At 41.5% G+C, this 25,109-nt stretch overlaps 1 protein-coding gene across 9 annotated transcripts in view; it reads left to right on the forward strand.

The window, feature by feature from the left end:
* vav2 (vav 2 guanine nucleotide exchange factor) overlaps window positions 1-25,109 on the forward strand; it is a 675,751-nt gene that overhangs the window by 192,277 nt on the left and 458,365 nt on the right. For all 9 annotated transcript variants that reach the window (XM_072915349.1, XM_072915351.1, XM_072915350.1 and 6 more), the window contains exon 2: window positions 2,343-2,459. In XM_072915349.1, the coding sequence (XP_072771450.1) occupies window positions 2,343-2,459 (117 nt within the window). The remainder of the gene's footprint in view (window positions 1-2,342; window positions 2,460-25,109) is intronic.

The following is a 25,109-nucleotide window of genomic DNA, read 5'->3' on the forward strand; positions in this document are numbered from 1 at the left end:
GCTTGTTTTCTGTTTTTGGTGCGCGTTTAATTTTGAAGATTAAGTCATGTTCCTACCTGCACGCCTTGTCCAGAGTGGTCCGTCTGCATCCCGGGGGGAACGAACCTATAGAAGACTATATATAATCATAGTAGGTCTTAATGCAGCTGTTAAGTAACAGAAGGGTAAGCATGAGTTGATTACTTTTTTGCTGTCCAAACAATGAAAGCTAATTAGCATAGCAGGCTGACAGAGGACGTCTCACTTGGTCAATCGGCGCAACAGGAAGCACTTTATCTCATTAAGGTGCGGGCAGGTTCTAAAAGCATTTTTCCACGCTTGAAGTGGGTTAATGCTCTGGACACGTGCTTACATGAACACCTTCTCGTGCTGTTGTTGCTATTAAAGACCTGCAGGCTTTAACCCAGCTGGAAGCCTGATGACCAACGCCGCTATTTGTTTATTGAACGCATCGATTACGGCTTCCAGCAGATCATACAATAAGGCATGCTGATTTTTTTATATTTTCTCGCCTAAATATCTGCATGTCTGTGCATTGCACTTTATAAGCCATCAGTTGAAATTGCTTATTCCCAGAGATATAAAAGGGAATATCATTGCAGCATCTAATTTCCTGCTCACCATTAAGTCCTTTGAGGGTAGGAAGGTGAGAGAGGCATTTTTTTTTTTTGCTTTGTGCTATGTATAAACCAGGGGTCTCAGACACGATGCCCACACCTTTTTATGGAATTTTTAAGCTGGTGCGGCACGCGGGTTTTAAATGAATAGCGGTTGTCAGCGTCATGCATGCCGTGATGGTACAGTATATAGCGCCCACTACAATTAGCGTGCCTGATCAGCCACATGTTGGATGGGGCTTTCGCTTGCTCACGTAGGTGACAGCAAGGCATACTTGGTCAACAACCACACAGGTTACACTGACGGTCACGGTATAAAAAAAACTTCAACACTCTTACTAATAATGCGCCACACTGTGAACCCACACCAAACAAGAATGACAAACACATTTCGGGAGAACATCTGCACCGTAGCACAACATAAACACAACAGAACAAATACCCAGAATCCCTTGCAGCACTAACTCTTCCGGGACGCTACAATGTACACCCCCTACTACCCCCTAACCCCCCACCTCAACCCCGCCCACTTCAACCTCCTCATGCTGTCTCGGGGAGAGCATGTCCCAAATTCCAAGCTGCTGTTTTGAGGCATGTTAAAAAAAAATAATGCACTTTGTGACTTCAATAATAAATATGGCAGTGCCATGTTGGCATTTTTTTTACATAACTTGAGTTGATTTATTTTGGAAAACCTTGTTACATAGTTTAATACATGGGTGTCAAACTCTGGCCCGCGGGCCAAATTTGGCCCACCGTGTAATTTCATTTGGCCCTTGAGGCAATATCAAATTAACATTAGAGCTGGCCCGCCAGTATTATACAGCGGCGGCATTCACCGCTAATACTGATACTTGCCAGCCCCCCCGATTTTCCCGGGAGACTCACAAATTTTAGTGCCCCTCCCGAATTTCTCCCGATTTCGACCCGGACAACATTATTGGGGGTGTGCCTTAAAGGCACTGCCTTCAACGTCCTCTACAACCTGTTGTCCCGTCCGCTTTTCCTCCATACAAACAGCGTGCCGGCCTAGTCGCATAATATATGCGGCTGCACACGCACACACGTGAATGCAACGCATACTTGATCAACAGCCATACAGGTCACACTGAGGGTGGCCGTATAACCAACTTTAACACTGTTACAAATATGCGCCACACTGTGAGCCCACACCAAACAAGAATGACAAACACATTTCGGGAGAACATCCGCACCGTAACACAACATAAACACAACAGAACAAATACCCAGAATCCCTTGCAGCACTAACTCTTCCGGGACGCTACAATATACACCCCCCCGCTACCCTCACATTATTATTTTGTTTAAGCTAGACATCCTGAGGTTTAGTAGTCTCTATCGGGAAAAAAAATACACGTGTAATGTCGGATTTGTGATTGCATGAATGAGGCTGATGTCTTAGTCCAACAAGCAAAGTACCCCCAAGGCATGTCTGTGCTGGTGGGCTTGTCTGATGTCAGAGGAAGGGCGCCACTCTGACTTTCCTTATCTTCATCTGAGAGACAGCATATCAGCCTGAGGGGCAATCCGTCAGCTCACCTTGTGGTGGCAAACAATCAAGTCCGAGCAGAAGACCAACCAGATCACCATCAGCCAGGAGATTTCATGTGGTTTTGCAGCTTTATGGTTGTGGAATATTAGAACTGTGGTCCGACTTCAATGAACCCAGTCGCTGACATTTTGTATCACTGTCTTGTCTTGCAGTTCCTGTGTTTGAAGAACATCCGGACATTCCTCAAGGTATGCCACGACAAGTTTGGCCTGCGGAACAGTGAGCTGTTTGACCCCTTTGACCTCTTTGATGTCAGAGACTTTGGCAAGGTGAGTCAATTCTGCTCCGCTTTCATTCGTCTACATTCCCAGACTCCTGTGATGTGTCTGCTGTCATCGTCCAAACATTTCTCTGCCCTAAGGCTACGTCTTCAGAACAATGGGACCATAGCAAAATGATACGGCTCGTGTCTGTGGCGATATCGTTGAAGGTGCTGTGACCTGTTATTGACCTGTCTCTAGAATGGAGATACAGGTCTGACTCAATGCGATGCTTGATCAAATCTCAGCATTGGTTTGAGCGAACCTGGCTGTTCGTGGTATGATTCAGTGGTTGAAGCATCTTACATTTAGTCCTTGTATCGATGAAAGGTTTCATCTGAACGTACTTTATTTACATGAGTTTATCTTTGCTTTGTGCTTACTTGTACCTTTCAGTTTGTAAGGATGACACACTTCAACTTTTATATCAAGTCCTGAGAATGTTCCATTAGTTGCTTTAGCGTATTTTCTGGATTCCTGACCGCGGTGACGGTCATGGTCGCTTCTTGTGCCGTTGACATTTACATTTGTGATACTCAAGACTTTGGAAACGTGTTGTTGGTGTTTGAGTATCTCCCCAAAGGTACAGTTGAAACCTTGCTTAACACTAATGTTCATATTGTTGTTACTCAACCAGCGTTTGTGGGTCTGATGGACCCGTTGCATTTTGTGGGTTTTAATGCCTCACAATCAAACACTTTTATGTTAAAAAACTGAACAAATGTTTACCTTATCCCAATAGACCAGAAAAAAAATTAAAACAGACTATAAAATGTACAAATTTGTGCTTTACGGGATTTTTTTGAATTTGGTGCAGACCACTTCTCTGCAAGTGAGATCCATTCATCCATCCATCCATCCATTTTCTACCGCTTAATCCCTTCGGGTCGCGGGGGGCGCTGGAGCCTATCTCAGCTACAATCGGGCGGAAGGCGGGGTGCACCCTGGACAAGTCGCCACCTCATCACAGGGCCAACACAGATAGACAGACAACATTCACACTCACATCCACACACTAGGGCCAATTTAGTGTTGCCAATCAACTTATCATTATGCTAAATCATTGCTATATCCTCCAATATTTGAATGGAAGACTCCCAAACTTGGAACGTTCATGGTTCCAGAAGTAAACATGACTCCAAATGGTTCCAAAGAAGTCCGATCCTGGTTTGGGAGACGAATCCAACCTGAGATGTGTTGGCTGGTCTGAAGGTAGATGTTCGTGGGTCAAACACAACGATGAAACACTTTTGTGTTAAAATACTGAACAGATGTTTACCTTATCCCAATAAACATCTGTTCAGTATTTTAACATAAAAGTGTTTGATTGTGAGGCATTAAAAATGCAACGGGTCCATCAGACCCACAAACGCTGGCTGAGTAACAAAAATATGAACGTTGCACGGAAAATTTCTCTGCCAGTTTCTGCATCCCACAGGGATTCTTCTTTTGTGTTCCCACACAAGGTTGCAACATTGTTTGTCAACACTGTCTGCTCTCATTTTCTCGCACATTTGACCCTCTGATGTTCTGTGTACCTACACTCTGTCCTCCTCCTGTCTAGGCCTGCTGTGTGTGTGGGTGCGTGTGGTACACAGAACATCAATTTCCACACTTCTATTCGCCAGTCCAGTGGACCTGGACATCTTATATGTAATATAAATGTGTAAGGGGGGTGTATGGTGTGTGGTCATTAAATATGTATTCTGATATATGTTCTTCACAGAAAATGAGCCAAAGTCAGTGAGTCTCAGTTTGAAAAATTAATTAATTGTATCATTTTTCTTTTAATGAAACATGAAAACGGGTCCCACAGACCCGAACACCACTCTCAAGTCTTTTAAATTACAGTAATCAAGGCACTGCACTTTTTTTATTGGTTATTTATTGGTTATTTATCTCTTCCTAACACTTCTATTTATAATTATGTATTTCTGTCTGTACTAATTGTTGTTTTTATGTATGGCTGAAATTTTACTGGAACAGTACTCCAATTTTGTTGCATTTTTAATGCAATGACAATAAAGGTATTCTAGTCTATTCTATTTTAGTGAGGAACATAGATTAACAATAAAACTACATAGAAACATCGGCAGTCAAAACAAAGTGAACATAGAAACTGAAGGTTTATGAGGAATGATCAGGGTTGTTGAATATGTTTAAAGGGGAACATTATCACCAGACCTATGTAAGCGTCAATATATACCTTGATGTTGCAGAAAAAAGACCATATTTTTTTTAACCGATTTCCGAACTCTAAATGGGTGAATTTTGGCGAATTAAACGTCTTTCTAATATTCGCTCTCAGAGTGATGAGTTGTGACGTCGCATCGGGAAGCGATCCGCCATTTTCTCAAACACCGAGTCAAATCAGCTCTGTTATTTTCCGTATTTTCGACTGTTTTCCGCACCTTGGAGACATCATGCCTCGTCGGTGTGTTGTCGGAGGGTGTAACAACACGAACAGGGACGGATTCAAGTTGCACCAGTGGCCCAAAGATGCGAAAGTGGCAAGAAATTGGACGTTTGTTCCGCTACACTTTACCGACGAAAGCTATGCTACGACAGAGATGGCAAGAATGTGTGGATATCCTGCGACACTCAAAGCAGATGCATTTCCAACGATAAAGTCAAAGAAATCTGCCGCCAGACCCCCATTGAATCTGCCGGAGTGTGTGAGCAATTCAGGGACAAAGGACCTCGGTAGCACGGCAAGCAATGGCGGCAGTTTGTTCCCGCAGACGAGCGAGCTAAACCCCCTGGATGTCTTGGCTCACACCGTCCCTTATGCCACGGAAGATGATCAAGAGAAGAATATCGACCCAAGCTTCCCTGGCCTGCTGACATCAACTCCAAAACTGGACAGATCAGCTTTCAGGAAAAGAGAGTGGATGAGGGTATGTCTACAGAATATATTAATTGATGAAAATTGGGCTGTCTGCACTCTCAAAGTGCATGTTGTTGCCAAATGTATTTCATATGCTGTAAACCTTTTCAGGCTTGTCCCTGACAGTTTGACTGTGTTTTAGTTTTTCCTCTGCGTTTGTCTTAGTTTTCTGTCAGCGCTTTTTATTTTGTCTTCTATTCCTGATTGTCTCCCTGAGTGCTGCTTCCCCTCAGCTGTGGCTGATTGGCACCTGGCCACACCTGGTGTCAATCAGCCAGCTGCTATTTAAACCTGCCTTCCCCTCCAGTCAGTGCTGGATTATTGTCATTGTCATTGTCATTACTACCTGTCTTAATACTTGTCGTTTCACTCTGCTCATGTCCTAGTTCCTTCGTGTCACAGTAAGTGTTTTTGTTTCTTGTCAACAGTTAGCCTCTGTGCTATTTTAGTTCATAGCCAAGTTTGTTCTCCGCCTTGTGCGCGCCTTTTGTTGTTACCCTTTTGGTTGTTTTTTTGCCATAGTGTTTAATTAAATCATGTTTTCTTGCACAATGCCTTCCGCCTTCTCTGCATCTTGGGGTTCGGCACCTACAAACCCTGACATAATAATCCAGCCAAATTCGAACCTCGCAGAGATGTCCATGGCGGAGAGGCTGAACAAGGCTTTGGAATTAATGGCTAAATTAAAGAAGACAAAATAAAAAGCGCTGACAGAAAACTAAGACAAAACTAAAACACAGTCAAACTGTCAGGGACAAGTCTGACAAACCTAGTTCATAGTTGTTAGTTTCCTTTAATGCCAAACAAACACATACCAATCGTTGGTTAGAAGGCGATCGCCGAATTCGTCCTCGCTTTCTCCCGTGTCGCCGGCTGTCGTGTCGTTTTCGTCGGTTTCGCTTGCATACGGTTCAAACCGATATGGCTCAATAGCTCCAGTTTCTTCTTCATTTTCTTCTCCACACTACAACCATCCGTTTCAATACATTCGTAATCTGTTGAATCGCTTAAACCGCTGAAATCCGAGTCTGAATCCGAGCTAATGTCGCTATAGCTTGCTGTTCTTTCCGCCATGTTTGTTTGTGTTGGCTTCACTATGTGACGTCACAGGAAAATGGACGGGTGGTTAAAATCAGGCACTTTGAAGCTTTTTTTTAGGGATATTGCGTGATGGGTACAATTTTGAAAAAAAATTCGAAAAATATAATAAGCCACTGGGAACTGATTTTTAATGGTTTTAACCATTCTGAAATTGTGATAATGTTCCCCTTTTAAGGATTGGTAGGTAGGTGTCCTTGTTTTTGTTACAGTTGGCGCCATTCCATGACCCGTGTCAGATCTCACCATTGTCAATTACAAGTGGAGCGTATTTACGCATCTGTTATCCGCTCATTTTCGTGACCTGGCTCGTCTTGTACAGCGTTCCCACTGTGGTTGGAGAGGACAACAGGATAAATAAACTCGAGCAAGAAGACAAAAAGCGAGAAGGACACTTGGCAGGTTGTAGATAAACCACAAGACGACGTTTGCGAGTCAATGAGCTCGCGGCGAATGGTATTCAAATCAAAGAGCAGTCAGAATCAATCACATAGGCCCTCTAGATGTCAATTTGGAAATTGCTTTTGTATGGTCTTGGTGGTGGCGGACTTGTCTCGCTATGGATTTTCCATTAAGGCCAAACATCGCATTATAATATATTGAACAGAGTCGATTCCACTAATGTGACATGCATTTATATTGAGGAAACGGCTCATCGATGGAGAGATAACAAAAAGCTATTTCTAAGCTATTTTTGTTGCCTATCATTCACAATAATAATAGATTTTATTTGTAAAATTGAGTAAACAACCTTAAAATTCTACAGTGTTTTAAAAAATAAATTAAAAAATAAAAATAAAAACTAGAACAGCCAAATAGCTAGAACTAGTATGCATATATCTAAAAAAAAAATGTTTAAAAAAAAAAGAAGGGTTTTTAAGCCCTTTTTAAAAGCATCCACAGTCTGTGGTGCCCTCAGGTGGTCAGGGAGAGCGTTCCACAGACTGGGAGCGGCGGAGCAGAAAGCCCGGTCTCCCATTGTTCGTAGCTTTGTCCTCGGAGGTTGGAGGAGGTTAGCCTGTCCGGACCGGAGGTGTCTTTTGGAGGATTTGGGGGTGAGTAGTCCTTTAAAGTAGAGGGGGGCATTTCCATGGAGGCACACAATCCTTATGTATGTTGAGCATGTTTTTTATGCATTCTTACTAGTAAATAAATGCGAGCAAAAGTCTGCTTCCAATGGTGCTTATGGGAATCTCTGCATTCTGCCTATAAAGCGCTCTATAAAACAACTTTCATCAATGTTTTATATACACTCTGTAAGTGTAATGTAGTAACGGGCACATTCATAATAACGTGTAATATTTACGTATTTTTCTCAATTCAAGCGTGAATTTCAAAAATGCATTACAAATTATTAGAGATGTCCGATAATATCGGACTGCCGATATTATCGGCCGATAAATGCTTTAGAAGGTAATATCGGAAATTATCGGTATCGGTTTCAAAATTATCAGTATCGGTTTCAAAAAGTAAAATGTATGACTTTTTAAAACGCCGCTGTGTACACGGACGTAGGGAGAAGTACAGAGCGCCAATAAACCTTAAAGGCACTGCCTATGCGTGCCGGCCCAGTCACATAATATCTACGGCTTTTCACACTTACAAGTGAATGCAAAGCATACTTGGCCAACAGCCATACAGGTCACACTGAGGGTGGCCGTATAAACAACTTTAGCACTGTTACAAATATTCTTCACACTGTGAACCCACACCAAACAAGAATGGCAAACACATTTCGGGAGAACATCCGCACCGAAACACAACATAAACACAACAGAACAAATACCCAGAATCCCTTGCAGCACTAACTCTTCCGGGACGCTACAATACACACCCCCCACTACCCCCTAACCCCCCACCTCAACCCCGCCCACCTCAACCTCCTCATGCTGTCTCGGGGAGAGCATGTCCCAAATTCCAAGCTGCTGTTTTGAGGCATGTTAAAAAAAAAAAAGCACTTCTGTGACTTCAATAATAAATATGGCAGTGCCATGTTGGCATTTCTTTCCATAACTTGAGTTGATTTATTTTGTAAAACCTTGTTACATTGTTTAATGCATCCAGCGGGGCATCACAACAAAATTAGGCATAATATTGTGTTAATTCCACAACTGCACATATCGGTATTGGTTGATATCGGAATCGGTAATTAAGAGTTGGACAATATCGGAATATCGGATATCGGCAAAAAAGCCATTATCGGACATCTCTACTGATTATCACTCACTACAGACTTCATGAGAGCCAACAAACCTATTAAAACATCGCTTACTGCACAATGTCTGCTCTCACTAGGATGTTGATATATACTTGGTTCGATGAAGAATGACTCCTAATCCTCACAAAGAAAAAAGGGAGAGTGGAACCGACCAATCAATCAATCAATCAAAGTTTATTTATATAGCCCTAAATCAGGAGTGTCTCAAAGGGCTGCACAAGCCACAACGACATCAACCAAGTGTCTTTTCATGTCTCTCTAGCAATTTCCGGGTCTAAATTGGATGCCAAAGTTGACCAACTTTTCGGATTCTGTCCTCATCCTTCTATTATCAAGGTGAGAGGCATTAGTTAGTTCTCTGTGATTGCGGCACTGCTATAAATTGTTTGTCTGCGTTAGCGCTCGTAATAACAATATCACTAATACTTGGTTGTGTGACAATCATTGGTACTTTTACTTTAATATTCAAGTCATGAAATGTAAATGGAGTATTTTGGCGGTTTTTGGATGGTTATTTAGAGGGTTTTATATGGGCGGAATAGAGGACCTCTCATTGATTCCATTGTAAGCAGACTTTTAAATATGTTTATTTAAGAGTTAGAATGCTGAAAAAAATACATCTATCTTCTTGTCTCTCATAATGATTGTGAACGATAGGCAAAATTCCCCCCAAAAAGTGCAGTTCCCCTTTAAGTGTCCCCTCAGTTCACAGGTGTCAAACTCAAGGCCCGGGGGCAGAATCTGGCCCACCACGTTATTTTATGTGGCCCGCGAAAGCTTTGACATAATGTGCATTAATAAAATGCTTGATTTTTTCTTACTTAATATATTTGTTACTTTCCTTTTTTGACATTAAAAATCATGTACTGCATGCAATTGCAATTCAATATGATCAAAATCTAAATATTATATTATCATGTATTCCAAAAGTATATATTTTTTGGAATACATTGAATAAATAAAAATAAAAAAAAAAGATAAATACTGTACTTAAATATTTGCCTGACTTACGATTTCAAAACAAGTTATCGATCATATTGTAGACTGTAAAATTGACAATAAATTGTGCAGTTAAATTCCGCCAAGTGAGTTTTTTAGTACTGTTTTTTCCCCATATACAGTAAGACACTAAAACATTAAAAAACAAACAAAAAAAACATTAAAACAACAAGATTTTATGGTAAAAGAAAAACTGTCAGTTCTGTTGCTTGAATTTTACCGCTAAAAACAGTGGTATAGTTTCTCCATTCCATTCTATTTATTCAATTTTATATACTGTAAAAAACTACTGTTTTACTATAAAATTCTGGTGACTGAGCTGCCAGTTTTTAAAGTAAAATTAAAATGTTTGCAGCTTATGTAAAAAAATATATTGTTGATGTATTATACATATTAGAGATATTAGAGTCATTGATTGATACTAGAGTGATTTGGATGATATTTTATATTTCTTCAGATAATCTTTAAAAACATTTCCAGTTAATAAGTGTGATCATTATTTGGAATAGACCAATCTCACTCGCGGATTTTCGGTACCGAAATCGGCATAATAAAACCCTGACTAGACCTCTGTCATGTCTGTGTAATCATGTTTTGTTTTAAGTCATGTTTTGTTTAGTTATAGGACTCTTTAGTTTCTGTCTTTTCACTCCCTTGTCTTGTTTCCATGATTACCCCATTAGTTTCACCTGTTCCACGTTTGGACTCATTGTGCACTCTTGTTTGTCACCATAGCAACCATTAGTTTTCACCTGTCACGTCACGCACCTGTTTCACGTTTTGAGTCACGCACCTGCTTTCACTAATCATGTCCATAGTATTTAAGTTCATTCATTTTCTGTTGTTCGTCCTGACGACCTCCACATATATGCTTCTGCACACTCTCCACACCACATTTATGCTCTGTCCATTTTTTCATGTCCATGTTCACGCTGCTCCTTTTTTGTCCATGCCAAGTAAGTTTTCTTTATTCAAGCCATAGTTTGCAAGTTTTGTTTAATTGTTCATAGTTTATTCTCCGCCACTGTGCGCGCTTTTCGTTTGTACTTTTTTTTGATATATTAAATAAATCATGTACCTTAATTCCCGTCTCGCCCGAGCCAACTTTCCGTTGCATCCCGGAAAAGCTAACACCCAGGACCAAGTCTTGACAACCTCGTTGTTGATGTTCCATTTAAACCGTGTTTTTCCATGAGTAGAATGAGTATGTTAAGTACAATTTCAATGACTCATTTTTCAAAACAGAGTTTCAAAATCAGACATTCATAGTGGCATGACCTAGTAATGGCAAAAGCAAATCTGCTTTCTGACTTTAAACGAACATTTAACATTTTTAAGGCTGTGCTCTTAAACTTTTTGATAAGTTGATGCATTCTTTACGGCCTATATATTGTCCCGTATATGTCTATGATTCGTGGATGTAAACCTGCGAGGACAAGATTGGGTATTCCCTGTGCTGGGGCCCGTTATCGCAGATCTAAATAGGGCTTTAAGAATGAGTCTGTGCAAGACACACAGTATATACGAGTCATAGGATTACATTCAAGTCCCACTGGGCGGGAGTATGGGAGGTTTGAAATGATAATTATGCTTGAAGTTTTCTTGTGAAGCAGGAAAAGGTATCATTAGAGTGAGAAGTGGTGATCAGAAAGGCTCAGGGGACACAAACTCAGCCTCCACAGAGTTATTAAAAGGTGGACCTGGCCTTATGAATGTTTATAGAGGACGCCGTCTCCCTTGTACCTTCTCTCCACAATCCTTTACTACCCTATACAGTCCACGTCTTTAGGAAATACTTCAACTTGTTGTTGGTAAGTTAAAGGAAGAACATGTTTTTTAAGATTAGAAAACACATATTAACATTAATTTACAACTTTCATCTCTTTCCATTGGTCTTTGCGTGTTATGAGCAGATTGTCACTGATGTGAAGTATTTAGTAAAGTGGCAGAAGTCAATGAGTTAGCTATCAGAATGTACACATAGAAACAATAGCAAAAACAAAAAAAAGGCACATGCATTGAAGACGGACTGAGGCAGGGGTGGACATCTATATATAGTGGGGCAAAAAAGTATTTAGTCAGCCACCGATTGTGCAAGTTCTCCCACTTAAAATGATGACAGAGGTCTGTAATTTTCATCATAGGTACACTGCAACTGTGAGAGACAGAATGTGAAAAAAAATCCAGGAATTCACATTGTAGGAATTTTAAAGAATTTATTTTTAAATTATGGTGGAAAATAAGTATTTGGTCAATAACAAAAATTCAACTCAATACTTTGTAATATAACCCCTTTGTTGGCAATAGCAGAGGTCAAACGATTACTATAGGTCTTTACCAGGTTTGCACACACAGTAGCTGGTATTTTGGCCCATTCCTCCATGCAGATCTTCTCGAGAGCAGTGATGTTTTGGGGCTGTCGCCGAGCAACACGGACTTTCAACTCCCTCCACAGATTTTCTATGGGGTTGAGGTCTGGAGACTGGCTAGGCCACTGAATTTTTGTTATTGACCAAATACTTATTTTCCACCATAATTTACAAATAAATTCTTTAAAAATCCTACAATGTGAATTCCTGGATTTTTTTTTCACATTCTGTCTCTCACAGTTTCAGTGTACCTATGATGAAAATTACAGACCTCTGTCATCATTTTAAGTGGGAGAACTTGCACAATTGGTGGCTGACTAAATACTTTTTTGCCCCACTGTATATATATATATATATATATATATATATATATATATATATATATATATATATATATATATATATATATACATACATACATTAGAGATGTCCGATAATATCGGACTGCTGATATTATCGTCCGATAAATGCTTTAAAATGTAATATCGGAAATTATCGGTTTCAAAAAGTAAAATTTCTGACTTTTTAAAACGCTGCTGTGCACACGGACGTAGAGAGAAGAAGTACAGAGCGCCAATAAACCTTAAAGGCACTGCCTTTGCGTGCCGGCCCAGTCACATAATATATGCGGCTTTTCACACACACAAGTGAATGCCATGCATACTTGGTCAACAGCCATACAGGTCACACTGAGGGTGACCGTATAAACAACTTTAACGCTGTTACAAATATGCGCCACACTGTGAACCCACACCCTACAAGAATGACAAACCCATTTAGGGAGAACATCCGCACCGTAACACAACATAAACACAACAGAACAAATACCCAGAACCCCTTGCAGCACTAACTCTTCCGGGACGCTACAATATACACCCCCCTCTACCTCCTACCCCCCCCATACCTCAACGCGGCCCACCTCAACCTCCTCATGCTCTCTCAGGGAGAGCATGTCCCAAATTCCAAGCTGCTGTTTTGAGGCGTGTTAAAAAAAATATTGCACTTTTTGACTTCAATAATAAATATGGCAGTGCCATGTTGGCATTTTTTTTTCCATAACTTGAGTTGATTTATTTTGGAAAACCTTGTTACATTGTTTAATGCATCCAGCGGGGCATCACAACAAAATTAGGCATAATAATGTGTTAATTCCACGACTGTATATATCGGTATCGGTTGATATCGGAATCGGTAATTAAGAGTTGGACAATATCGGAATATCGGCAAAAAAGCCATTATCAGACATCTCTACTGATTGGCACATCCCGACTAAAAACCCTAAATTAAAAACAGTTTGTGCACTTCTAACCACAGTTGTGTATCATGAACTCCTTTCTTATAATAACAAGAACTGTATGATGTCATGCACATTTCACCTTTCCTCCTCTTTCCGCATCCTCGCCCATCCCCCATCATTACAAATTCATTATGACATCATTAAACCAATGAAATGCAGCATATTCCAGTAGACCCCGGAGAACATTTTTATTTAAACCCCCCCACCCCCCCCCACCCCCCTTCATCCGCCTCGTCTCCGTTCTCCCAACCTATTTTAATTAGCCACCGAAGGAACATTGCTGTCATTTAAATGAACACGGCAATCAGTTTATTTGGCTGTTGCCATGATTAGCATAATTAGCCTGCACCTGTTAGCCATCTATCAACAGTTTGGTAATTTTCCATCTGTAACTAGAGAGCGGTGGAGGAAGGAAACTTTCTGCCTTCATGAAGGAGTTCTGCACACAAAATGGTGACGATATCATTTGCATCTTATCTAAAAATGCTGTCGGGACTCGATGTTGACGTTCCGAGTGCCTACTGAGTCAGTGGAAAAGCATTGTTTATTTAAACTACAATTCAATCAAAGGCTGTGGGAAAGTTTTTGGATGCTTGTACAAAAACACCTGTCGCCTTTATTAGCAGCAGCCGGAACGAGACACAGGAGTTGGAGTGGGAGACAGAGAAAGAGAGAGACGGACTGAGAAAAAAGACAATTTACTGGAAAGCAAAAGCCTAGCACGACTTATGAAAATAAAACAGTGTTGTACCCTGAAATCCGGGCTCTTGTGGCCGTGTGTGGTGGTCTGCAGAACCCACTAGAGGACAACCTCTACAGTGCGCGTGTCCGCCATTGTAGTCCGTGCCGACGACGTAGTCGATAAGCTTCTTTTTTCCCCTCTATCTTATTGTTATGGCTCATTTCTAATATAAAGTAGTGTAAAGTTCTTACTTATATCTGTCAGTAGACTCGCCATGAAAGTGCTAAAACATACCGGTGTAGTGCGTTTACATTATTCACCCAAGGAACTTTAGTTATTAGAGAGTTCCGGTCGGACGGTTTTTCACGGGACACATTTCCGGCGTTGTTGTGAGCCACGGATGATCGCCCACAAAACGGCGCATCCTCAAGAGACGAAAACAGCTAATAAAGCACATCACACCAATGTTACCGCACAACTTGAAACAGTCTTCAAACCACAATATCACAACTTCATTAGAACCAACTACAGACTATACGGACTATAAGGCGCACTTAAAATCCTTTCACTTTCTCAAAAATCGACAGTGCGCCTAGTAACCCGGTGCGCCTAATGTACGGCATAATTCTGGTTGTGCTTACCGACCTCGAAGCTGTTTTATTTGGTACCAGTAGATGGCAGTCACACAGAAGAGATTCGCCAGTAAACAACACCAAAACTTTGAATGTTCCATTGTAAGGCGCCCTTAAAATCCTTTCACTTTCTCAAAAATCGACAATGCGCCTTATAACCCGGTGCGCCTAATGTACGGCATAATTCTGGTTGTGCTTACCGACTTCGAAGCTATTTTATTTGGTACCAGTAGATGGCAGTCACACATAACAGATACGCCAGTAAACGACACCAAAACTTTGACTGTTCCATTGTAAGGCGCCCTTAAAATCCTTTCACTTCTCAAAAATCGACAGTGCGCCTTATAACCCGGTGCGCCTAATGTACGGCATAATTCTGGTTGTGCTTACCGACCTTAAAGCTATTTTATTTGGTACCAGTAGATGGCAGTCACACATAAGAGATACGCCAGTGAACGACACCAACACTTTGAATGTTCCATTGTAAGGCGCCCTTAAAATCCTTTCACTTTCTCAAAAATCGACAGTGCGCCTTATAACCCGGTGCGCCTAATGTACGGCATAATTCTGGTTGTGCTTACCGACCTTAAAGCTATTTTATTTGGTACCAGTAGATGGCAGTCACACATAAGAGATACGCCAGTGAACGACACCAAAACTTTGAATGTTCCATTGTAAGGCGCCCTTAAAATCCTTTCACATTCTCAAAAATCGACAGTGCGTCTTATAACCCGGTTCGCCTAATGTACGGCATAATTGTGGTTGTGCTTACTGACCTCAAAGCTATTTTATTTGGTACCAGTAGATGGCAGTCACACAGAAGAGATTCGCCAGTAAACAACACCAAAACTTTGAATGTTCCATTGTAAGGCGCCCTTAAAATCCTTTCACTTTCTCAAAAATCGACAGTGCGCCTTATAACCCGGTGCGCCTAATGTACGGCATAATTCTGGTTGTGCTTACCGACCTTAAAGCTATTTTATTTGGTACCAGTAGATGGCAGTCACACATAAGAGATACGCCAGTGAACGACACCAAAACTTTGAATGTTCCATTGTAAGGCGCCCTTAAAATCCTTTCACTTTCACTTTGCGCCTTATAATTTTCGGCCCTATGGCCCGAAAAATACGGTACTTTTGTTTTTCCGCAGCTTTGCTCATTCATCTCTTCTTCATCACCGTCCGCCACTCCCCGGTCTCATCAATCTCTCACCCACTCGGTGTGTGGGAGTGTGTTGTGATAAGACAAAGCTCGAGGCGTGCGAGCCACCGCCGGGTCAGCATGAAATGATTGCCGTTGGTCGGCAGTAGTTTGATTCCTCTCTCTAATGTCGTGAATTGTTTCCACGCTAAACTCTGCACTTTTCATTTCCTTGTGTGTGAAAAATGGCATCCATGCCTTGTGCTACCCTACAGCTGGAATGTTCTTCGGCTTCCATTGGGCAATCTGTCATCTGGAGCTTTTGACTCTACCATGACTTGATTAACGTGGACTCCGACTTAAACAAGATGCAAAATGTATTGGGGTGTTACCATTTAGTGGTCAATTGTACGGAATATGTACTGTACCGTGCAATCTACTAATAATAGTTTCAATCAATCAATCAAAGGGTGGCCCTATTCTCATAGTTGTCTATTTAAAACAAATAATAATCTAATCCCATAATTCTGGAACCTAGTCCTAAACAGATCAGTTTGACTTTGAATTAAAAATGTACCATATTTTCCGGACTGCATTGGTATATACGCCGCAAACCCACTAAATATTCAAAGAAAAACATGTGTTTTCATATATTAGCCGCACCTGACTATAAGATGCGGATATAAATGAGCTATTTACATTTTGTGAATCTTTATTTACATACCTTAATTGTTTCAAACTGGTGCCTGTAACCCGGCAGTAAAATGGCTGATCAATCAAAACAGATGTCTGTTTTCATAATTTATGAGATACATATTTTCTCCTTTCCTAATACGGTTTACGATGTTTTTTAAGTGGATCATTTGAGTGCATTGTTTAATTTCTTTGCTTAATCCATTCCAAAATTAAGCCGTTAGCAAAGAGAAATCCATAGATTAGCCGCACCTTTGTGTAAGACGCAGGGTTCAAAGCTCGGGGAAGAAGTACCGGCTGTAGCAAAACTTGGCTAATGCTGACGCTAACAAGAGGAAGAAGTTTGTTCCAAAGAAACGAAAAGTGTACGAAGAGAAATCCACAGATTAGCCGCACCTTTGTGTAAGACGCAGGGTTCAAAGCTCGGGGAAGAAGTACCGGCTGTAGCAAAACTTGGCTAATGCTAACGCTAACAAGAGCAAGAAGTTTGTTCCAAAGAAACGAAAAGTTTACGAAGAGAAATCCACAGATTAGCCGCACCTTTGTGTAAGACGCAGGGTTCAAAGCTCGGGGGGAAAAGTACCGGCTGTAGCAAAACTTGGCTAATGCTGACGCTAACAAGAGGAAGAAGTTTGTTCCAAAGAAACGAAAAGTGTACGAAGAGAAATCCACAGATTAGCCGCACCTTTGTGTAAGACGCAGGGTTCAAAGCTCGGGAAAAAGTACCGGCTGTAGCAAAACTTGGCTAATGCTGACGCTAACAAGAGCAAGAAGTTTGTTCCAAAGAAACGAAAAGTGTACGAAGAGAAATCCACAGATTAGCCGCACCTTTGTGTAAGACGCAGGGTTCAAAGCTCGGGGGGAAAAAGTACCGGCTGTAGCAAAACTTGGCTAATGCTGACGCTAACAAGAGCGAGAGGTTTGTTCCAAAGAAACGAAAAGTGTTGTCCGTACTTTAGTTTTGTAGATAACAGACGTGGAAGAAATGACTTTATTTTTTAATTTTTTAAAGGGGAACATTATCACAATTTCAGAAGGGTTAAAACCATTAAAAATCAGTTCCCAGTGGCTTGTTTTATTTTTCGAAGTTTTTTTCAAAATTTTACCCATCACGCAATATCCCTAAAAAAAAGCTTCAAAGTGCCTGATTTTAACCATCGTTATATACACCCGTCCATTTTCCTGTGACGTCACATAGTGAAGCCAACACAAACAAACATGGCGGAAAGAACAGCAAGCTATAGCGACATTAGCTCGGATTCAGACTCGGATTTCAGCGGCTTAAGCGAAATTGAAGAAGAAACTGAAGCTATTGAGCCATATCGGTTTGAACCGTATGCAAGCGAAACCGACGAAAACGACACGACAGCCAGCGACACGGGAGAAAGTGAGGACGAATTCGGCGATCGCCTTCTAACCAACGATTGGTATGTGTTTGTTTTTAAGTGTTGTAATGTTTTTAAGCTAAATTATTGGTAAACACAGTTTATGTATAACAATTTACGTAAAACCGCGAGTAATGAATAAAGATTTTATCAATTAATATATTCTGTAGACATACCCTCATCCGCTCTCTTTTCCTGAAAGCTGTTTTGGAGTTGATGTCAGCAGGCCAGGGAAGCTAGGGTCGATATTCTTCTCTTGATCATCTTCGGTGGCATAAGGGACGGTGTGAGCCAAGACATTCAAGGGGTTTAGCTCGCTCATCTGCGGGAACAAAATGCCGCCATTGCTTGCCGTGCTACCGAGGTCCTTTGTCCCTGAATTGCTCACACACTCCGGCAGATTCAATGGGGGTCTGGCGGCAGATTTCTTTGACTTTATCGTTGGAAATGCATCTGCTTTGAGTGTCGCAGGATATCCACACATTCTTGCCATCTCTGTCGTAGCATAGCTTTCGTCGGTAAAGTGTGCGGAACAAACGTCCAATTTCTTGCCACTTTGGCATCTTTGGGCCACTGGTGCAACTTGAATCCGTCCCTGTTCGTGTTGTTACACCCTCCGACAACACACCGACGAGGCATGATGTCTCCAAGGTATGGAAAACAGTCGGAAAAACGGAAAATAACAGAGCTGATTTGACTCAGTGTTTGAGAAAATGGCGGATTGCTTCCCGATGTGACGTCGAGAGCGAATATTAGAAAGGCGTTTAATTCGCCAAAATTCACCCATTTAGAGTTCGGAAATCGGTTAAAAAAAAATATGGTCTTTTTTCTGCAACATCAAGGTATATATTGACGCTTACATAGGTCTGGTGATAATGTTCCCCTTTAAGACAGAGGTATTGCTTCCCAGAGGAAGCACTAAATTTAGTTGTATGAAAATCATTCCAAATTTTGATCTGGCCTAAAAAGGAAATTTTTGAGATTATAAATTGTTGATCAAATTGTAATTTCAATCAACTAGTTTTTGCATCTAATAAGCGAAAAACGTGTTATGATTTATCTCTGTCATTTGTATTTAATTTTTTTTTAAAAAGTAGGGTGAAAAAAATCGGGAAAAAAATTTAAAATCAAATTTTTCGGGTGTTACCATTTAGTGGTCAATTGTACGGAATGTGTACTGTACTGTGCAATCTACTAATAAAAGTCTCAATCAATCAATCAAACTTGACAACTTCTAAGACTTAATCACTTAGGTCAGGGGTCGGCAACCCGCGGCTCCGGAGCCGCATGCGGCTCTTTGATCACTCTGATGCGGCTCAGCTGCATACTTGCCGACCCCCCCGATTTTCCCGGGAGTCTTCCGGATTTCAGTGCCTCTCGCAGAAAACTCCCGGGATTAATATTCTCCGACTTACACCCTTACAATAATGATATGGGTTGTACTTGTATAGCGCTTTTCTACCTTCAAGGTACTAAGGGTATGCCATGATGGTACAGCATTTAGCGCCCTCTACAATCTGTATTTACAGCGTGCCAACCCAGCCAACTGTTCTATGCATCTTCTGCCTGCACACATAAGTGACAGCAAGGCATACTTGGTCAACAGCCACACAGGTTACACTGACAGTGGCCAAATAAAACAACTTTAACACTCTTACTAATAATGCGCCACTCTTTGAACCAAAACCAAACAAGAATGACAAACACATTTCGGGAGAACATCTGCACCTTAACACAACATAAACACAACAGAACGAATACCCAGAATCCCATGCAGCCCTGACTCTTCCGGGCTACATTATAGACCCCTGCTACCACCAAACCCCGCCCCCACCCCAACCCTGTGCGTTGGTTGAGGTGGGCGGGTTTGGTAGCGGGGGTGTATAATGTATCCCGGAAGAGTTAGGGCTGTATGGGATTCTGGGTATTTGTCCTGTTGTGTTTATGTTGTGTTACGGTGCAGATGTTCTCCCGAAATGTGTTTGTCATTCTTGTTTGGTGTGGGTTCACATTTTTTTGCGCATTATTAGTAAGAGTGTTAAAGTTTGTTATACCGCCACCGTCAGTGCAACCTGTGTGGTTGTTGACCAAGTATGCCTTGCTGTCACTTGTGTGAGCAAGCAGAAGCCCTATACAACGTGTGGCTGGGCTGGCACCCTTGTTGTAGTGGGCGCTAAATGCCGTACCATCACAGCACGTTCGAGAGAACAGTTCCCTTGAATTCCGTACTCTGCCGTAAAAATCGGGAGGGTTGCCAAGTATGACGCTGTCAAGCGCCGTTCATATGAAACCCGCGGGCCGCACTAACATTCAATTTTCTTATTAAGGTGTGGGCCTCGTGTCTGAGACCTTTGGTTTGTACACAACACAAAACAAGAAAAAAAAAACTTAGTATGTAGTGTTATTTCATTTTAAATTTCAAAAGATTTTTGTGGCTCCCATTCATTTCTGTAATTTGTGAAACTGGTCAAAATGGCTCTTTGACTGGTAAAGGTTGCCGACCCCTGACTTAGGTGCACCTTAATCAAACAAATAATGTAATATATTGTCTTCCACGACCCATGACCAAGTGGGTTTGTTATTTTTGGGTAAACCTGTTAGACAATCGACAAACCAATCAACACACAATCAAAACCTCTGGTATTTTTTTATATTTAAGTTGTTTCACATTTCCAAGCTAAGCCTGTCTACTTTATATGTATGTATTGTACATTTTGAGAATGAACACAAAGGAGTAGCAGGTTTGGAACAACGCCTGTTTGAGAGTGACGGTCAGAGGCTGTTGGGTCAAGCAGCACCATTAGTGACCACATTCTTGACTGTCAGTGTATTATTAAGTCTGCCAGGAAGGGTTATTATGTGTGTCTGTCTGGTATCATCAAACGACTGAGCTGATCCTATAACAACGGCCTATACCGTAGCGAGAAGGTAATGTGTTTTGATTTAGTCTGTTTAACAGACTACCTATACAAATTAGGGGTGTGCCGATCAGTGTTTTACGCTGCCGATTCGGTTATAAACCTGAGTGGTTTGTGTTTCAACCGCACCTCAAAGTTTCTGAAAATGTGTTCAAACAAGCTGATGACAAGAAAGGGATATGTAGTACAAACCCCGTTTCCATTTGAGTTGGGAAATTGTGTTAGATGTAAATATAAACGGAATACAATGATTTGCAAATCATTATCAACCCATATTCAGTTGAATATGCTACAAAGACAACATATTTGATGTTCAAACTGATAAACATTTTTTTGTTGTTGCAAATAATCATTAATTTTAGAATTTGATGCCAGCAACACGTGACAAAGAAGTTGGGAAAGGTGGCAATAAATACTGATAAAGTTGAGGAATGCTCATCAAACACTTATTTGGAACATCCCACAGGTGAACAGGCTAATTGGGAACAGGTGGGTGCCATGATTGGGTATAAAAGCAGCATTCATGACATGCTCAGTCATTCACAAACAAGGATGGGGCGAGGGTAGCCACTTTGTGAACAAATGCGTGAGCAAATTGTCAATTTAAGAACAATATTTTTCAACCAGCTATTGCAAGGAATTTAGGGATTTCACCATCTACGGCAGGGGTGCTCACACTTTTTCTGCAGGCGAGCTACTTTTCAATTGATCAAGTCGTGGGGATCTACCTCATTCATATATATAATTTATATTTACTTATTTATGAAATATATGTTTTTGTTAACAAGTTAAAGGTGTTTAATGATAATGCAAGCATGTTTAAGACATATAGTTAATATTGTTAATACATTAAAGGTGTTTAATGATAATACAAGTATGTTTAATACATATAGTTAATATTGTTAACAAGTTAAAGGTGGTTAAAGATAATGCAAGCATGTTTAACACATATAGTTAATATTGTTAACAAGTTAAAGGTGTTTAAAGATAATGCAAGCATGTTTAACACATATAGTTAATATTGTTAACAAGTTAAAGGTGGTTAAAGATAATACAAGCATGTTTAACACATATAGTTAATATTGTTAACAAGTTAAAGGTGTTTAAAGATAATACGAGCATGTTTAACACATATAGATTCCTTTCTTTCATGAAGACAAGAATATAAGTTGGTGTATTACCTGATTCTGATGACTTGCATTGATTGGAATCAGACAGTGGTGCTGATAACATCCGCATTTTCGAATGGAGGAGAAAAAAAGTCCTCCTTTCTGTCCAATACCACATGAAAGTGGTTGGTTTTTGGCATCTTATTTGTCCAGCTTCTGTACTCCTTTGTATACACTTTACAAGAAATACATTGTCGGCAAACTCCGTAGCTTGCTAGCTTGTGCACGCCAGCTTTCTGAGACTCTTATTTTGGTAGCGCAGGCAGGATGAAGCAGAGCTTTTATTGTGCAACTTTGCAGTCGGTCTTTGGAGTTTTGACGACAGGTACGGCGCCAGAGTCTGTTGAAATAAAGTGTTTCTCGCCTTCCAGTCGGTAATTTTAATGAGCTGGCAGCAGCCAGCGTCATCTCAGAAGACCCTCGGGTTCCGTGAATGTCAATCAAGTGACGAAAGTGACGTCATAGTGAAGATTTATGATCGCTCATTTTTAGGACAATTTTTTTAATGCCTGGCTGGTGATCGACTGACACACCCTCCGAGATCGACCGGTAGATCGCGATCGACGTAATGAGCACCCCTGATCTACGGTCTGTAATATCATCAAAAGGTTCAGAGAATCTGGAGAAATCACTGCCTTTAAGCGGCAATGCCTGCGACCTTCTATCCCTCAGGCGGTACTGCATCAAAAAGCGACATCGGTGTGTAAAGGATATCACCACACGGACTCAGGAACACTTCAGAAAACCACTGTCAGTAACTACAGTTGGTCGCTACATCTGTAAGTGCAAGTTAAAACTCGACTATGCCAAGCGAAAGCCATTTATCAACAACACCCAGAAATGCCGCCAGCTTCGCTGGGCCCGAGTTATGTAACACAGTGGTAAAAATGCCCCTGTGCCAACTTTTTTGGAAAGTGTTGCTGCCATTAAATTCTAAGTTAACGATAATTTGCAACAACAACAACAAAAAATTCTCAGTTCGAACGTTAAGTAGCTTGTCTTTGCAGTCTATTCAATGGAATATAAGTTGACAAGGATTTACAAATCATTGTATTCTTCACTGGTTTTGAGTTTTGTACATTTCACATGATTGAGTTCGATTCAACGAGAGGCCAGGCCCAAGGTGGGCAATCAAATGACCCTTGCATACATTGTGACTCCACCAGTACTGTACCAACCTCACCTCTTACGGACCAAGGGCTTGCCTCAGACTGACAAAGTCTTCATTACCCACCTTAAAACACATCATCCTACCTCCACAGACACTTTAGTGTCAGCTTACTCTGCCCTCCCACCTCCCTCTCTGTCCATCATCCACCCCCGGACTGAAAGTTTCTCCACAAAGCTTCCGAGACATGCTCAATTATTAATTCCAAATGCCACAGTACTGATGATAATTCATTTGACATGAATTATAAATGGGAACTTCCTCTCCTTCCTGTGCTTAGACCCCCTTGCATCCCGATCTTCCATGACCTCATTAGTATCCCCGGAGCTTGTGACTGCAATTCCCGCAGACACAGGTGGTTGCTTAGCAATCGCTTGTTGTCTGGGGTACCGTCATTATACGCCGATTTCTGGGTTTGTAAAATGGTGTGGCTACACGGTTGTTCACGCTTTCAGTGTAATAGAGATGACATGATGGTTTGATACCATAGGTGGCACCAAGTCTTACTGGACCTAGAAGTTTCTCATTTTTCTACATGAGTTTTTCATTTTCTGAATATTTTAAGTTGAAAAATAATTGGTCTCTCATCTCTCAAGTGGAGGAGTTCAAGTACCTCGGAGTCTTGTTCACGAGTGAGCGAAGAGTGGATCAGTGCAATTCTGTTCATAACTTTTATAGACAGAGATTCTAGGCGCAGTCAAGGCGTTGAGGGTATCCGGTTTGGTGGCTGCAGGATTAGGTCTCTGCATTTTGCAGATGATGTGGTCCTGATAACTTCATCTGGCCAGGATCCTCAGCTCTCACTGGATCGGTTCGCAGCCGAATGTAAAGTGACTGGGATGAGAATCAGCACGTCCAAGTCCGAGTCCATGGTTCTCGCTCAGGAAAAAGGTGGAGTGCCATCTCCAGGTTGGGGAAGAGACCCTGCCCCAAGTGGAGGAGTTCAAGTACCTGGGAGTCTTGTTCATGAGTGAGGGAAGAGTGGATCGTGAGATCGACAGTTGGATCGGTGCGGCGTCTTCAGTAATGCGGACGCTGTATCAATCCGTTGTGGTGAAGAAGGAGCTGAGCCGGAAGGCAAAATCTCAATCTACCTTCCCATCCTCACCTATGGTCATGAGCTTTGGGTTATGACTGAAAGGACAAGATCACGGGTACAAGCGGCCAAAATGGCGGTGCTCTCCCTTACAGATAGGGTGAGAAGCTCTGCCATCCGGGAGGAGCTCAAAGTAAAGCCGCTGCTCCTCCACATCGAGAGAGCCAGATGAGGTGGTTCGGGCATCTGGTCAGGATGCCGCCCGGACGCCTCCATAGGGAGGTGTTTAGGGCACGTTTGACCGGTAGGAGGCCACGGGGAAGACCCAGGATACGTTCGGAAGACTATGTCTCCCGGCTGGCCTGGGAACGCCTCGGGATCCCCCGGGAAGAGCTGGACGAAGTGGCTGGGGAGAGGGAAGTCTGGGCTTCCCTGTTTAGGCTGCTGATCCGGCGACCTGACCTCGGATAAGCGGAAGAAAATGGATGGATGGATGGATGGATCTCTCATTTTAAGGGACAGAAACAAAGCAGCTTGGTCGAAGATCAACCGTTTAACAGTTCTTGGCTCAACTTGCCCAAAGCAGCTAGAAGTCTGAATATATTGGTTGTTAAAGAGTGGTCACTGGGGTATTTTCCCTTGTTGGAAGGAAGGTCGTCTACAGAGCACTCTAAGACCCACGTGAGGTCCTACAGGGCTCTTATTATTTTGACTCCCATGATTCCTACCTGCACAGGTGGAGACATGGCAGACAGATAGATTCTTTGAAAGAATCAGTCTCAATCATTTGTATCTTCTTAAAAAAATGGTTTAGGATCAAACCATCTAAAAACAATACATACATGCATACTGTTGATGTCAATACACCTGTTAACTCTCAAAGTGTAAAACGATCCCAATCGTTCCAGTGTTCATACTAAGCTGTGGCTCAACACCCTTAATAGAAGGCATAGCTGAAAAATATTTGC

The sequence above is a fragment of the Nerophis lumbriciformis genome, linkage group LG20 (genome assembly GCF_033978685.3).
Source record: "Nerophis lumbriciformis linkage group LG20, RoL_Nlum_v2.1, whole genome shotgun sequence".
NCBI lineage: Eukaryota > Metazoa > Chordata > Actinopteri > Syngnathiformes > Syngnathidae > Nerophis > Nerophis lumbriciformis.